This window comes from Thamnophis sirtalis, unplaced genomic scaffold, assembly GCF_051295495.1.
Source record: "Thamnophis sirtalis isolate CommonGarterSnake01/CBP01778 unplaced genomic scaffold, rThaSir2_p1.2 scaffold_5, whole genome shotgun sequence".
Taxonomy (NCBI): Eukaryota; Metazoa; Chordata; class Lepidosauria; order Squamata; family Natricidae; genus Thamnophis; species Thamnophis sirtalis.
The window spans coordinates 2,696,381-2,710,233 of NW_028261385.1; the positions used below are offsets into that span (position 1 = coordinate 2,696,381).

Here is a 13,853-nt window from a genome sequence, read left to right on the forward strand (position 1 = left end):
CTCACTCAAACACACACACACACACACACACACACACACACACAAACCATTTTTCTCCATTCCAATTCGGATCCTATAAATCAATTGCTCTGTGAAGCATCTGTGAAAAAAATTCAGGTGCTCAGGCATGAAAATGTGCTGCTCAAATACTATACTTTTCCGCACACACTGAAAAAAAATTAGAGGGAACATTGGCCAGGTCCCAAGACAGGACCCCCACAGCCTGCCCTCTTGATGCCCCCTGGCCCCCCAAACAACCTCCCTACCTGGGGCTCCTGCTCAGAATCCACACCTGCCTCTCTCAGGGCGGGGCAGCCCAGAGCCCCTGAGCTGAGGTGGCCCCTCTGAGCAGCCGGGCTCCCTGCAGGACACGGAGGAGCCCTCAGCCTCGGCTTGGAAGGCTGGTGGGAGGCAGAAACGGTTCCACCACAAAACCGCACTCGATTAAACCGCGCCCGACTAAACCACATCGCTGACGTCATCAACAGGGCGACAACAGCGCGGAGACAGAAGCACGCTGTAAACCCTAAACCTAAAATTAACCCCTAAACCTAAACCTAACCCCCCTAAACCTAACCCTAACCCTAACCCTTAACCTAACCCTAACCCTAATCCTAACCCTTAACCTAACCCTAAACCTAACCCTAATCCTAACCCTTAACCTAACCCTAACCCCCCTTAACCTAACCCTAACCCTAACCCTAAACCTAACCCTTAACCTAACCCTAACCCTTAACCTAACCCTAACCCTAACCCTTAACCTAACCCTAACCCTAACCCTTAACCTAACCCTAAACCTAACCCTTACTTTAAGTTGAATCGGCTTGCTTTCAAAGCGCTATTTAAAGCCCTTCTTTCTCCGCGCTGGCTGTTCTCGCCCTGTTGATGACGTCAGCGACGCAGTTTAATTGGGCGCGGTTTTGACGGGTCACGGGCAGAAACACCTGCACTGACTAGGTGGGGAGCCACGTCAAGGCAAGCTAGGCAGGGCGCAGGGGCCCATTTCAGAGAAGGGGAAACTGAGCCACCTGCATGCAGATCTTGCTAAGCCCAATAGCAGAGGAGGCGGGTGGGGTTACTGGAGAGAAAGAGATGCAGGTGGAAATAATCATAGTCTTAGCAAATCCTTTCCACTGCCCTATAGCCCCCTGTAGCCCACAAGGGCAAGAAATTAGGTTGCAATCCAATAGGTTGCAACCTAATGGCTGATCAATCAATTGTCAATTGTCAATTTAATGGGTTTATATACCGCCCAATCCCAGGGGGGACTCAGGGTGGCTTACAAGTATGAATAAAATAAAATAACATACAGGGGAAGAATGTAAAATAATACAAACATTTTAAAAACACAACATACATCTGGGTTAATTGGGGGTTGACCTGATTTGAGTCAGCAACCCCAGGCCTGCCGGAACAGCCAGGTTTTGGTGGCAATAGCAATAGCAATAGCAATAGCAGTAGACTTATATACCGCTTCATAGGCCTTTCAGGCCTCTCTAAGCGGTTTACAGAGAGTCAGCATATTGCCCCCAACAATCTGGGTCCTCATTTTACCCACCTCGGAAGGATGGAAGGCTGAGTCAACCCTGAGCCGGTGAGATTTGAACCGCTGACCTGCTGATCTAGCAGTAGCCTGCAGTGCTGCATTTAACCACTGCGCCACCTTGGCTCTTTTGGAAGGCTGCAAGGGTGGGGAGGGTCCGGATCTCTGTTGGTAACTCATTCCACAGAGCCAGAGCAGCAACAGAAAATTGTCCGGCATTCCCCTGACCAGAATCGCAAGAATGTTCAAGAATAAATCAGAAAAGTGTTGGAAATGTCACCAGATACCTGGCTCATACTACCACATGTGGTGGACTTGCACTGAAGCCAAAAGATACTGGACTAAAATCCACATGTGGTTGGAGAAAATGATACACAAACAAATAGACTTTAAACCAGAGGTCTTTTTATTGGGAATTTTACCAGAAACCTACAACAAAGACTTAAAATATTTGATTGTAAATGTGTTAACAGCAGCCAGAATTGTATTTGCAAAAAACTGGAAAAATGAAACAATACCAAAAGAGGAAGAAATCATTCGAAAAATAATGGACTGTGCCGAAATGAGTAAATTGACATTTGAAATTAGAGAGCAAGAGGATGAACAATTTTATAAGATATGGGACTTGTTTTATCAATGGCTAAGGGAAAAAAAAACAAAATCTTGGAAATGAAAAATGATACACTTATGTCTTAATTGGAAAAAGTAAATGATGATATAATTATGATGTGAAATAATTCAACAATGATATAAGGAAGTACTAATATAAGGTCTGGTGATATAATGTATAAGGTTAAGAATTTACTATAATGATATTTCGCTGCTGATAAGGCAATTCTAATAGGGGAACAAATGAAAACTGGTATATACAGGCAGCGATGCCTTGTTGAACAATGAAGGAATAAGATCTCTGTTTGAAGGTATGAAATGCAAGATTAACAATGAATAGAAGTATATTCCCTGGGGGAAAACAATGCTAATGTTAACTGAATATATATGGTAGAAGGAAAATGAGACCTTTAGTTACATTAGAGGAAATATCTGAGATGGTAAACATTATTTGAAGATGTAGATGTTAAAACAACCGTAATCAAACGACATGTTGCATGTGATGATGTTTTTTTTTTTTCCTCTTTTCTTTTCCATTCCTTTTTGGATTATTTTTTTTTTTGCCCTTTTTGGCCTCCCCCTCCTCCCCCTACCCCTTTTTTCCTTTTTTTTTCTTCTCTCTCTCCCTTGTTTTATTTTGTTGTTTTTTGTTTCTTAAACCCTAGCTTATTGTGGTGCTTATTAAATATACAATAGAGAGATACGGGATGTATAAACTTAGTAGGGATGCACCTGTGATTAAACGACATATTGTATGTGAAGATGGGTTTTCCCTCCCCCCCCTTTTTCCTTTTCTTTCTTTTTTTTTTCCCCACCCTCTCCCTTTCCCATTGTTGTCTGTGTAATAAAAAATAAAAATAATTAAAAAAAAAAGAAAAAGAAAATCACCTGTCGGCTGTGACCAGGGGGGCCTTCGCCCAGGTTCGCCTGGTGCACCAGTTGCGGCCCTATTTGGATCGGGAGGCACTTCAAACGGTCACTCACGCCCTCGTCACCTCAAGACTTGACTACTGTAATGCGCTCTACATGGGGCTGCCCCTAAAAAGTGTTCGGAGACTACAATTAGTCCCGAATGCAGCTGCGCGAGCGATACTGGGTGTACCAAGATACACCCACACTACACCTATCCTCCGTGAGTTGCACTGGCTCCCTATCGGTCTCCGAACACGATTCAAGGTGCTGGTTATTACTTTTAAAGCCCTACATGGCCTGGGACCCGGATATCTGCGAGACCGTCTTATGCCGCACACCTCCCAACGGCCGATAAGATCGCACAGGGTGGGCCTTCTCCAGGTGCCGTCAGCCAGACAATGTCGGCTGGCGGCTCCCCGGGGAAGGGCCTTCTCTGTAGCCGCCCCGACCCTATGGAATGAACTACCCCCAGAGATCCGGACCCCTCCCCACTCTCATGGCCTTCCGAAAGGCTATCAAAACCTGGCTATTCCGGCAGGCCTGGGGCTGTTGACCTCTTGACTGAGGTCCAGCCCCGATTAGACTGGGTGCATGATGTGGTTTTTAAATTTGTTTTCCTCCGGTTTTTTTTTAACTCTTCACTTTTTAAAATTTATTTTCTGTAAGCTGCCCGGAGTCCTTCGGGATTGGGCAGCCTATAAATTTATTAAATCAAATCAAATCAATTGTCCTCTGTTCAAAAATCCCAGGTCTTTCAGGAATCCCCCTCCCTCTGGGTCCATTGAGGATGACGTCCTACTTCTTAAGTGAAGTTTGATTTCACTCCCCCTGCAGAAAAGCTGGTCCGTTGTCCAAATCCATCCACCTGATGGGAAATTAAGCGGACAGCGCCTCTTCTGCTTCAAGGAATAACGTTGAGTAGAGACGTTTCCCTTTGGAAGAAGAGAAGCTGCCTTAGAGGGTTTGCTTCAGCAGCAATGCTGACTTCTCCGCCCGGCTCTCGTTTGCACTTGGAGAGAGGCGCCTTTTGAAAGCTCTTTCCTCAGGAACCCTGGCAGGAGGGAGACCCCCGGCTGCTGAGGGGCGCCCTGCCTCCTTTGTGGGGAGAGCAAGCCTGCCTTTAAACTGGGGGGGGGGAAAGGAGGAGGGGGCACCAACTAAACCAGCCTACTGCTTGCTCCTGCCTGGTGCAGATGCTTTTACTGATTGAGGAGGGGTCTTTGCTCCAGCTGGACGCTCTTTCTCCATCCTTCTCAGAAAGCTCTCCCCCCCCAGCAGCCCCTCCCTTTTTCATTGTGCTGTTAACTTTGGGTGCTGTCGGGGGAGGGGTCTGCCAAGGGATGCTTTGTGCTCTGATGGCAACTGTGCAGTATTTGTATTTTTTAAAACCAATATAGTTATCCAAAACGACGGCTGTTGTGTTTCTTTCATTGTTTCTTTAGAGCCAAGGTGGCGCAGTGGTTAAATGCAGCACTGCAGGCTACTGCTAGATCAGCAGGTCAGCGGTTCAAATCTCACCGGCTCAGGGTTGACTCAGCCTTCCATCCTTCCGAGGTGGGTAAAATGAGGACCCAGATTGTTGGGGGCAATATGCTGACTCTCTGTAAACCGCTTAGAGAGGCCTGAAAGGCCTATGAAGCGGTATATAAGTCTACTGCTATTGCTATTGCTATTGGGAATGGGGGGGGTTGCTTGGGTTGAGGTCCCCCATCCCACGTGGGGCTCCCCAGGGAGGCAGGGAGGGGGATCCCTCATCACGCTGCCTCTGCACATACAACCACACCTGTTGGGCTGCCGTCCCAGGCTGGAGGAGGCGGAAGGAAGGTGGCCTCCAGAGGACGGGAGAGACCCCAGACCTGATACCCCGTCAGTAGGGAAGAACTCCAACCTCACTGCTGACTTTTCTTGCCACCCTTGTCAAGTGAATCACTGCAATTTTAAGTGAGTAACGTGGTTGTTAAGTGAGCCTGGCTTCCCCATTGAATTTGCTTGTCGGAAGGTCGCAAAAGGGGATCTCGTGACCCCAGGACAGTGCGACCGTCGTAAATATGAACCCGTTACCCGGCATCTGGAGTTTGATCGCGTGACCGTGCGATGCTGCAGTGGTCAGAAGCGGACAAATGGAAATGTCACTAAATGGTTGCTAAATGAACCGTTATAAGTCCAGGACTCATCCGATGGGAGAGGAGAGTCACTGAGCGTTGTGTTAAAGCAATTCGGTTCTTGGCTCTTTTCAACAACTTTGATGACTTCTGACTTTCTTTGGTGCCGGAGATCAGCTTTGCTGGCTGAGGAACTCTGGGAGTTGAAGTCCAGAGGTCTTAAAGTTGCCAAGGTTGGAGGCCACCGCAGAAGATGACACAAAAAACCCTCCCGGCCTTTTTGCTTCTCAACAACATTTCAAGCTCTTTCTACACTTACAAAATCATCCTAATCATCCAAAATAAAAAAAAGATATTTTCTTCCAGCTTCGAGCAAAAAGCCCAGCAGCGATTTCCAACTCGAAACCAAATTAGAGACATTCTTTAAGTCAGTTTTGCCATTTCCACACCTCCCACTGGACACACAACTACACAAACGCCCAAGATTGTTTAAAGATGATTGTTTGGACAAACTGGGTAGGATACAAAACGCCACGTGCCAATACAGAAAGCGCAGCATGCACAAAGCCCCCCCCCCGCCCCCCGCACGTGGGGAGGGAAAGTGGGCGGGGCAAAGGGTGGGAGGGCTCCATGGAGGGCAAGGAGCGCTGCTGCCCCCCCCCCGCCCGCCTTGCTTCCCATTTCAAGCAGCCTGAATGTTGGGAGGGTCTCCCGGGCATTTCCCACAGGCGGCCACTAGGGGTCAGGCGCTGCCCGGGCTGCCTTCGGAGGGGCGCCGCAAAAGCTGCCTCCAAAGACGGAGGGAAAAGGGGGGGGGGAGTCCGGGAGGCCCCCAAATCTGGAAGCGGCTGCCGGGGGAATCCTGGGAGTTGAAGTCCACCCATCGGGAAGGCTGCCCGCCAGAGCCTCGTCCCACCGGCGCTTCTCTCCCCTCCGGCCACAGGAGCCTCGCAGCCCCCCCCCCGGGGTCCGGCCAGGGCGGAGAGGGGGAGTCCGGACCCCCCTTCAAACCGTCACTAAGCGAATGGCTGGTGATAAGTCAAGGAGTGCCTGCATTTAATGGACTCCCCTTATTACTTGATGCATGGCTTAAAGTGGGGAAGAGACCGGTTGCTCCTTCCTCCTCCTCCTCCTCCTCCTCTTTTCCCCATCACAACAGAGGGAGGGAGGGGTCCAAGGCCACCCAGCTGCCTTTCAGGGCTCCCGCAGGACTAGAACTCACCACCTCTTTAGGGGTTTCTAAGGCTGCCCCTTAACCAGCGCCACGCAGGATCCCTTGGGCTGTGAAGGGGGGCTTTGTGGCTGGTTTTCTCCTGCTTTGGTCTCCCCCTGACCTGACTCTGCCACCGTCCTTGTCCCGAGAAGTCCGTCCTTCTTCCCCACCATTTGCAGAGGAAACCACGAGGGTGCAGGATTCTGACCCTTCCAAAATACGGCTCTCCAGGGGTCAGAATCCCTTCGACTTCATGGTTTAAGCACACACACCCCCTTCCCGCAAGTGAGCAAGGAGGCTGGAAACTGCCTGGAATGGGGAATGTAAGAGACTCACAAGAAATGGATGTGGAAATGCTTTTACTCCTCTCAGCTGTCTAGACCAGGGGCTCCCAAACTTGGCAAAGTCAGTGGGAAGCCAGATTCACTTAAACCAGTGGTTCCCAAACTTGGCAACAGGGCAGCAGAGCTGGCTGGAGAATTCTGGGAGTTGAAGTCCACAAGTCTTAAAGTTGCCAAGTTTGGGAACCACTGGTCTATACCATAATTTGTTTGGCAGCCGGCAGGATAGAATGGGGAGGGAGGGGAGAGAGAAAAGCGCCTGTTTAAATTTTGTAAGCATATCTGGCCCAAACTTAAAAACTCCCAAAGAATCATTCATGGCCTTCTGAAGATGTCTCTGAACAACCAGTTATACTTGCTCTTGTGACTCAATTACGGGAATCTAGAAAATCTGAACACTGGTATGCTCAGTTGTTGTTTTTAAAAGGTCAGTAGTAATGCAGAGTTATTGATGGATTCTGTATAGTGGACCCCTCCCCAACCAAAGACATTCTTTTCTAATGAGCCCATCTTTGAGAGCAATTGCACCATATTGAAATCACTCAGATATTTCACCAGATGCCCCCCCCCTCCATGGAACTTCTCCCACTAATATTTAGCTCTCCTAAGAGGGCAGCCCCTGTTCCAGATGGGGTACCCCAAGCGTCCCACAATGGGTGGTGCCTAGATTACTCCAGCATATGGTGAAAATCCTACAAAAATGGCTTGTTTAAAAGCATTATTTCTACTCATAATCCTATATGGAATGAGTTACAAACTATGTTTAATATAATACAATAGCAGAGTTGGAAGGGACCTTGGAGATCTTCTAGTCCAACCCCCTGCCTAGGCAGGAAACCCTTTCAGACAAATGGCTGTCCAACATCTTCTTAAAGACTTCCAGTATTGGGGCATTCACAACTTCTGGAGGCAACTTCTCTTCAATGTTCCCTCTAATTTTTTTTCAGTGTGTGCGGAAAAGTATGGTGTTTGAGCAGCACATTTTCATGCCTGAGGACCTGAATTTTTTTCACAGATGTTTCACAGAGCAATTGATTTATAGGATCTGAATTGGAATGGAGAAAAATGGTTTTGTGCATGAGTGTGTGTGTGTGTGTGTGTGTGTGTTTGAGTGAGTGAGCGAGGGTTCCGGTAAGGGAACTGTGCCTATTTAGAAAAAAAGGTAAATTATTGCAAACATGATATATGTTTCTAGAGAGAGAGAGGGAGGGAGAGAGACAGAGAGAGAGACAGAGAGAGAGAGAGAGAATCCCTCCTTCCTTCAGCCCAACACACTCTCGCTGGCATCCCAACCGGACGAGAGGGACTGCAGAGGATCTCCCTGAGTTTAGGGCAGCGAGTCAGGGCTGGGCCAGCTTGGGCACCGCAGAAAAGCAGTGGCAGCCAAAAGGGGAAGGGCAGGAACAGCCTGAAGCCACCCCCACACCAGCTAGAGGGGGGTGCTGTGGCAGCCGCCCGGGACGAGGGGACGGCGGTGGCCAGGACGGGCAAGGGCTGCCCACCCTCCCCACCCAAGCGGGCTTCTTGAACAGCTCTAGCCGGCAGCTCTCCTGGGGATCCGTGGTCCAGCGGGATATATTCTGCCAGGCCCTCGGCGGCGTCTTTAGGCGGGGATCTCACCTACCCGCCAGCAGCTCCTCCAGCGTCCCGTCTGGAAGCAGCAGCACAACGGTCGCTGTTACCAGGGGTGAAGGGGTGGCGGTGGTGAGAACAGGCGAGCGCCACCCCTTCCCCTTCCCCAACATTGGCTGTTGCGCTTCCGCTTCCATTAGCAACGTGGTTGTTAAGTGAATTGCTGCAGTTTTTAAATTAGTAATGCAGTTGTTAAGTGACTCACTGCCATTTTTAAATTAGTAACACGGTTGTTAAGTGAATCACTGCAGTTTTTACATTAGTAACACGGTTGTTAAGTATTGCTGCAGTTTTTAAATTATTAACATGGTTGTTAAGTGAATTACTGCAGTTTTTAAATTAGGATCACGGTTGTTAAATGAATGGCTGCAGTTTTTAAATTAGTAACACGGTTGTTAAGTGAATCACTAGTTCTTAAATTAGTAACATGGTTGTTAACTGAATTGCTGCAGTTTTTTAATTAGTAATGCTGTTGTTAAGTGAATCATTGAAGTTTTTAAATTAGTAACACGGTTGTTAAGTGAATCACTAGTTTTTAAATTACTAACACGGTTGCTAAGTGAATTGCTGCAGTTTTTAAATTAGAAACATGGTTGTTAAGTGAATCATTACAGTTTTTAAATTAGTAACATGGTTGTTAAGTGAATCATTACAGTTTTTAAATTAGTAACATGGTTGTTAAGTGAATCATTGCAGTTTTTAAATTAGTAACACGCTTGTTAAGTGAATCATTGCAGTTTTTAAATTAGTAACACGCTTGTTAAGTGAATCATTGCAGTTTTTAAATTAGTAACACGCTTAAGTGAATCACTAATTTATAAATTAGTAACACAGTTGTTAAGTGAATCACTAATTTTTAAATTAGTAACAGGGTTGTCATTGCAGTTTTTAAATTAATAATGCAGTTGTTAAGTGAATCACTAATTTATAAATTAACACGGTTGTTAAGTGAATCACTAGTTTTTAAATTAGTAAAAGCCCCACGCCCCCCCCCCCCGTGAGTTCATACACACCTAACCCGCTGGATTTAAAAAACGCAAAATACCTCCAACCTGCACAGGCATTGTGAAGGGGAGTGGACTTTTCTGCAGGTAATGAGAAGTTGGGGATTGACCACTGGCAATATTCCCTCTAATTTTTTTTCAGTGTGAGCAGAAAAGTATAGTGATTGAGCGGCATATTTTCATGCCTGAGCACCTGAATTTTTTTCACAGATGTCACCTAAGACAACAACGAAATCAGTATTATTTGAAACTCAAATTATGTTTATTCAAGGTACCCGCTTAATTAAAAGTGTTATATAATATCAGTATCACTTAACAACGGTCCTGCTTAGCAACCAAAATGTTGGCTCAGAAACTCTGGCATTTGAAGCACGCAAGTCTTAAAGCTGTCAAGTTACAAGACCTTTGGACCCCTAGCCCTTTAGGAAAAAAACCCCCAGGGGTCTTCAAACCTGACAGCTTTAAGCCTTGTGGACTTCAACTCCCAGAATTCCTCCTCCAGTCATGTGGCAACAACGTCATCTGCGTGGATCTGCTCCATCTTCGGTTTTTTTTACAGGAGGCAGGGCTGCCACTGAAGATGCCAACGAACCCCCCGCTGCCACTAAATAGCTGCTGCTGCCTCCTCCTCCTCCTCCTCCTCCTCCTCCTCCTCCAAAAGCACCAACATATTTGCTGCCCAGCGCTGCAGCCGAGGTGAAGCCTCCAAAGCTCCCGCAGGCGCCCCCGCCCATGGCAGCGGCGGCGGTGCCTCCCCCTCCGCTCAGAGCACCTCAGCTGGGCGCTGGGTTACCCCTGCCGCTGCCTCCACCTCCGCGGTTTTTCAGAAGCCATGAGGCCTTTTTCCCTGCTCCCCCCCGCTCCGCTGCCTTCCTACTATCTCCCGCTGCCAAATGGCTCCTCAAAAGCACGGCGGAGGAGGAAGGGAGAGGGACAACGCGGGGGCCAGCTCAGGTGCTCTGCGTGGAGGCTAAGTCAAGGACTGGCTGCATTGCAGAGGAGCTGGGAGCCACCCAAGGATTTCACGGCACTACGAGGAGGAGGAGAGCAAGCCTCCGAGCAGCTGCGGGGAGCCTGCCTTGCCAGGAGCGACCTTCGGCTGGACGGAGGGGCGAGGGCTGCCTGGAGAAACAGCGAGGGCCCTTTTGAGCTAGTGAGCAAGAACGTTTGTGGAGCACACCGGTTGTGTGTGGAGGCTCCACGCAGAGCACCTGAGCTGGCCCCCGTGTTATCCCTCTCCCTTCCGCCACGCTTTTGAGGAGCCATTTGGCAGCGGGAGATAGTAGGAAGGCAGCGGAGGGGGGGGAGCAGGGAAAAAGGCCTCATGGCTTCTGAAAAACCGCGGAGGTGGAGGCAGCGGCAGGGGTAACCCAGAGCCCAGCTGAGGTGCTCCGAGCGGAGGGGGAGGCACCGCCGCCGCTGCCATGGGCGGGAGCGCCTGCGGGAGCTTTGGAGGCTTCACCTCGGCTGCAGCGTTGGCGGCAAATCTGGCAGCGCTGTTGGAGGAAGAGCCGGCAGCAGCTATTCCCCTCATCTTCCGGAACCTGTGGCAGAAATCACTGCGCGCAGTTAAAAACGGCCGCGCGGTGTTTTCTTGCAATGTGCGCGGCGGCGCAGCCGCACCTTAGAGGGAACAGTGCTCTCCACTCTCCAGGCATTTCATCCCTTTCTCTCCACAATGCATCCTTTGATGTCTATAAAGGTTGCTCCTCTGACTGAAGCTCTTTCCACACTCCAGACATTTATGAGGTTTTTCTCCTGTGTGAATCTTTTGATGTGCATAAAGGCTGCTCCTCTGACTGAAGCTCTTGCCACACTCCAGACATTTATGAGGCTTTTCTCCTGAATGGATCCTTTGATGTGCATAAAGTTTGCTCATCTGACTGAAGCTCTTTCCACACTCCAAACATTTATGAGGCTTTTCTCCTGAATGGATCCTTTTATGTTCATAAAGGCGTCTCCTCTGACTGAAGCTCTTTCCACACTCCAGGCATTTATGAGGCTTTTCTCCTGTGTGGCTCATTTGATGTCTATAAAGGGTGCTCCTCTCAGTGAAGCTCTTTCCACACTCCAGACATTTATGAGGTTTTTTTCCTGTGTGGATCCTTTGATGTCTATAAAGGTTGCTCCTCTGACTGAAGCTCTTGCCACACTCCAGACATTTATGAGGCTTTTCTCCTGTGTGGATCCTTTGATGTGCATAAAGGCTGCTCCTCTCACTGAAGCTCTTGCCACACTCCAGACATTTATGAGGTTTTTCTCCTGTGTGGATCCTTTGATGTGCATAAAGGCTGCTCCTCTCACTGAAGCTCTTGCCACACTCCAGACATTTATGAGGTTTTTCTCCTGTGTGGATCCTTTGATGTGCATAAAGGCTGCTCCTCCGACTGAAGCTCTTGCCACACTCCAGACATTTATGAGGTTTTTCTCCTGTGTGGATCCTTTGATGTGTATAAAGGCTGCTCCTCTCACTGAAGCTCTTGCCACACTCCAGACATTTATGAGGTTTTTCTCCTGTGTGGATCCTTTGATGTCTATAAAGGCTGCTCCTCTCACTGAAGCTCTTGCCACACTCCAGACATTTATGAGGTTTTTCTCCTGTGTGGATCCTTTGATGTGCATAAAGGCTGCTCCTCTCACTGAAGCTCTTGCCACACTCCAGACATTTATGAGGTTTTTCTCCTGGGTGGATCCTTTGATGTGCATAAAGGCTGCTCCTCTCACTGAAGCTCTTGCCACACTCCAGACATTTATGAGGTTTTTCTCCTGTGTGGATCCTTTGATGTGCATAAAGGTTGCTCCTCTCACTGAAGCTCTTGCCACACTCCAGACATTTATGAGGTTTTTCTCCTGTGTGGATCCTTTGATGTGCATAAAGGCTGCTCCTCCGACTGAAGCTCTTGCCACACTCCAGACATTTATGAGGTTTTTCTCCTGTGTGGATCCTTTGATGTGTATAAAGGCTGCTCCTATGACTGAAACTCTTTCCACACTCCAGACATTTATGAGGTTTTTCTCCTGTGTGGATCCTTTGATGTCTATAAAGGCTGCTCCTCTCACTGAAGCTCTTGCCACACTCCAGACATTTATGAGGTTTTTCTCCTGTGTGGATCCTTTGATGTGTATAAAGGCTGCTCCTCCGACTGAAGCTCTTTCCACACTCCAGACATTTATGAGGTTTTTCTCCTGTGTGGATCCTTTGATGTGCATAAAGGCTGCTCCTCTGACTGAAGCTCTTTCCACACTCCAGACATTTATGAGGCTTTTCTCCTGTGTGGATCCTTTGATGTGTATAAAGGCTGCTCCTCCGACTGAAGCTCTTTCCACACTCCAGACATTTATGAGGATTTTCTCCTGAATGGACCTTTAGATGCTTTCGTAGATACACATTTCTCTTGAAGAATTTTTCACATTCCGGGCACTGATATCTCTCTTCTTCCTCCTGGATCCTTTGGGGATTCCGGGGTCTTCCGAAGGACCCTCCGCCCTCCAGGCCCGTCTCGGCGTCTCCGCCCGTTTCCTCCTCCCCGCATCGCCCTCCGGGCAGCCGCCTTTCCCGGGCTCCCCCTGGGCTCATCCCTCCTGCAGCTCCGGAGCCCCCGGCCTTTCCCCGCCGTCTCCCGGGGCTGCTCCGCGGGGCCCGCTCTCCTCCTCCTCTCGGGCGGCGCTTCCCTCCCCCGCCGGGCTCCTCCGTCCTCCTGCAGGGGAGAAAGAGAGGCGGGTCACGGCGGCGTCCCCCTCACCGCAGGAGAGGCCCAGGCCGAGGCCTCCCCTCCCGAGGACCCGAAGGAGACCCTCACAGGCTGCCACTCCGTCCCAGCAGACTCTACTTACTTCCGGTTTCTCCGCCTCCGAAGCGAACCGCTCCCTCCGTCAGCTCTCTGGTTCCGAAAGGGAAGGCGCTCCATATACCAGCCCCTCCTTCCTGCGAAGCCCCGCCTTCTCCTCTCCAGGCACCGCCTCGTGGATTTTCCCCCAAAGGAGAGAAAGGGACCCGCTAGAACAGTTCGGTTCTCAGCCTTCCTGATGTCGCTCGACACCGTTCCTCCTGCGGCGGTGACCCCCAAGCGCCAAACTGGGCTCCAGCCTTCCCTTCGCCGCCACGTTCCTTTCTTTTATTTCATTTTCCGCGCCTGGTTTTCCGCCTCAGCAACGGTCCCTCTCGGCCTCCGTAGCTCCGCCCACCAACCTCCTTCGCTGGGAGGGAGCTGCTTTCCCAGCGTCCTCTGCGCTTGCGCGTCTGTCCCCACTCCGGCCCCTCCTTTCGCCCCGCCCCCAGCCAGCCACACGGACAGGCGGAGGGAGGGCGGGGATTCGGTGGGAGGAGCCGCGGTGGCCCCGCCCCTCCCGCCGCCCCTTCCCTTCGGGCGGCTCCTTTGGGCGCGGGAGGCTCCTGGCGGGAGCGGCGGAGCTTCGCCCGGGAAGCTGAAGGGGAGGCTCCGAAGGGAAGGCCCGCGTCCTCCCTTCCCCGGCTTCTCCTGCCAGGGAGACGCAGCA

The 13,853-nt window shown here is 49.9% G+C and overlaps 1 protein-coding gene across 1 annotated transcript; it reads right to left on the reverse strand.

Annotated features, from left to right (window-relative positions):
• Positions 1-11,267: 11,267 nt before the first annotated feature.
• On the reverse strand, positions 11,268-13,530 carry LOC148045260 (uncharacterized). Its single transcript, XM_087715238.1, is given in 3 exon segments — positions 11,268-11,425; positions 11,428-13,054; positions 13,191-13,530. Coding segments are annotated over 3 exon segments (1,722 nt in total). The 5' UTR covers positions 13,265-13,530; the 3' UTR covers positions 11,268-11,404.
• Between the last annotated feature and the right edge of the window lie 323 nt (positions 13,531-13,853).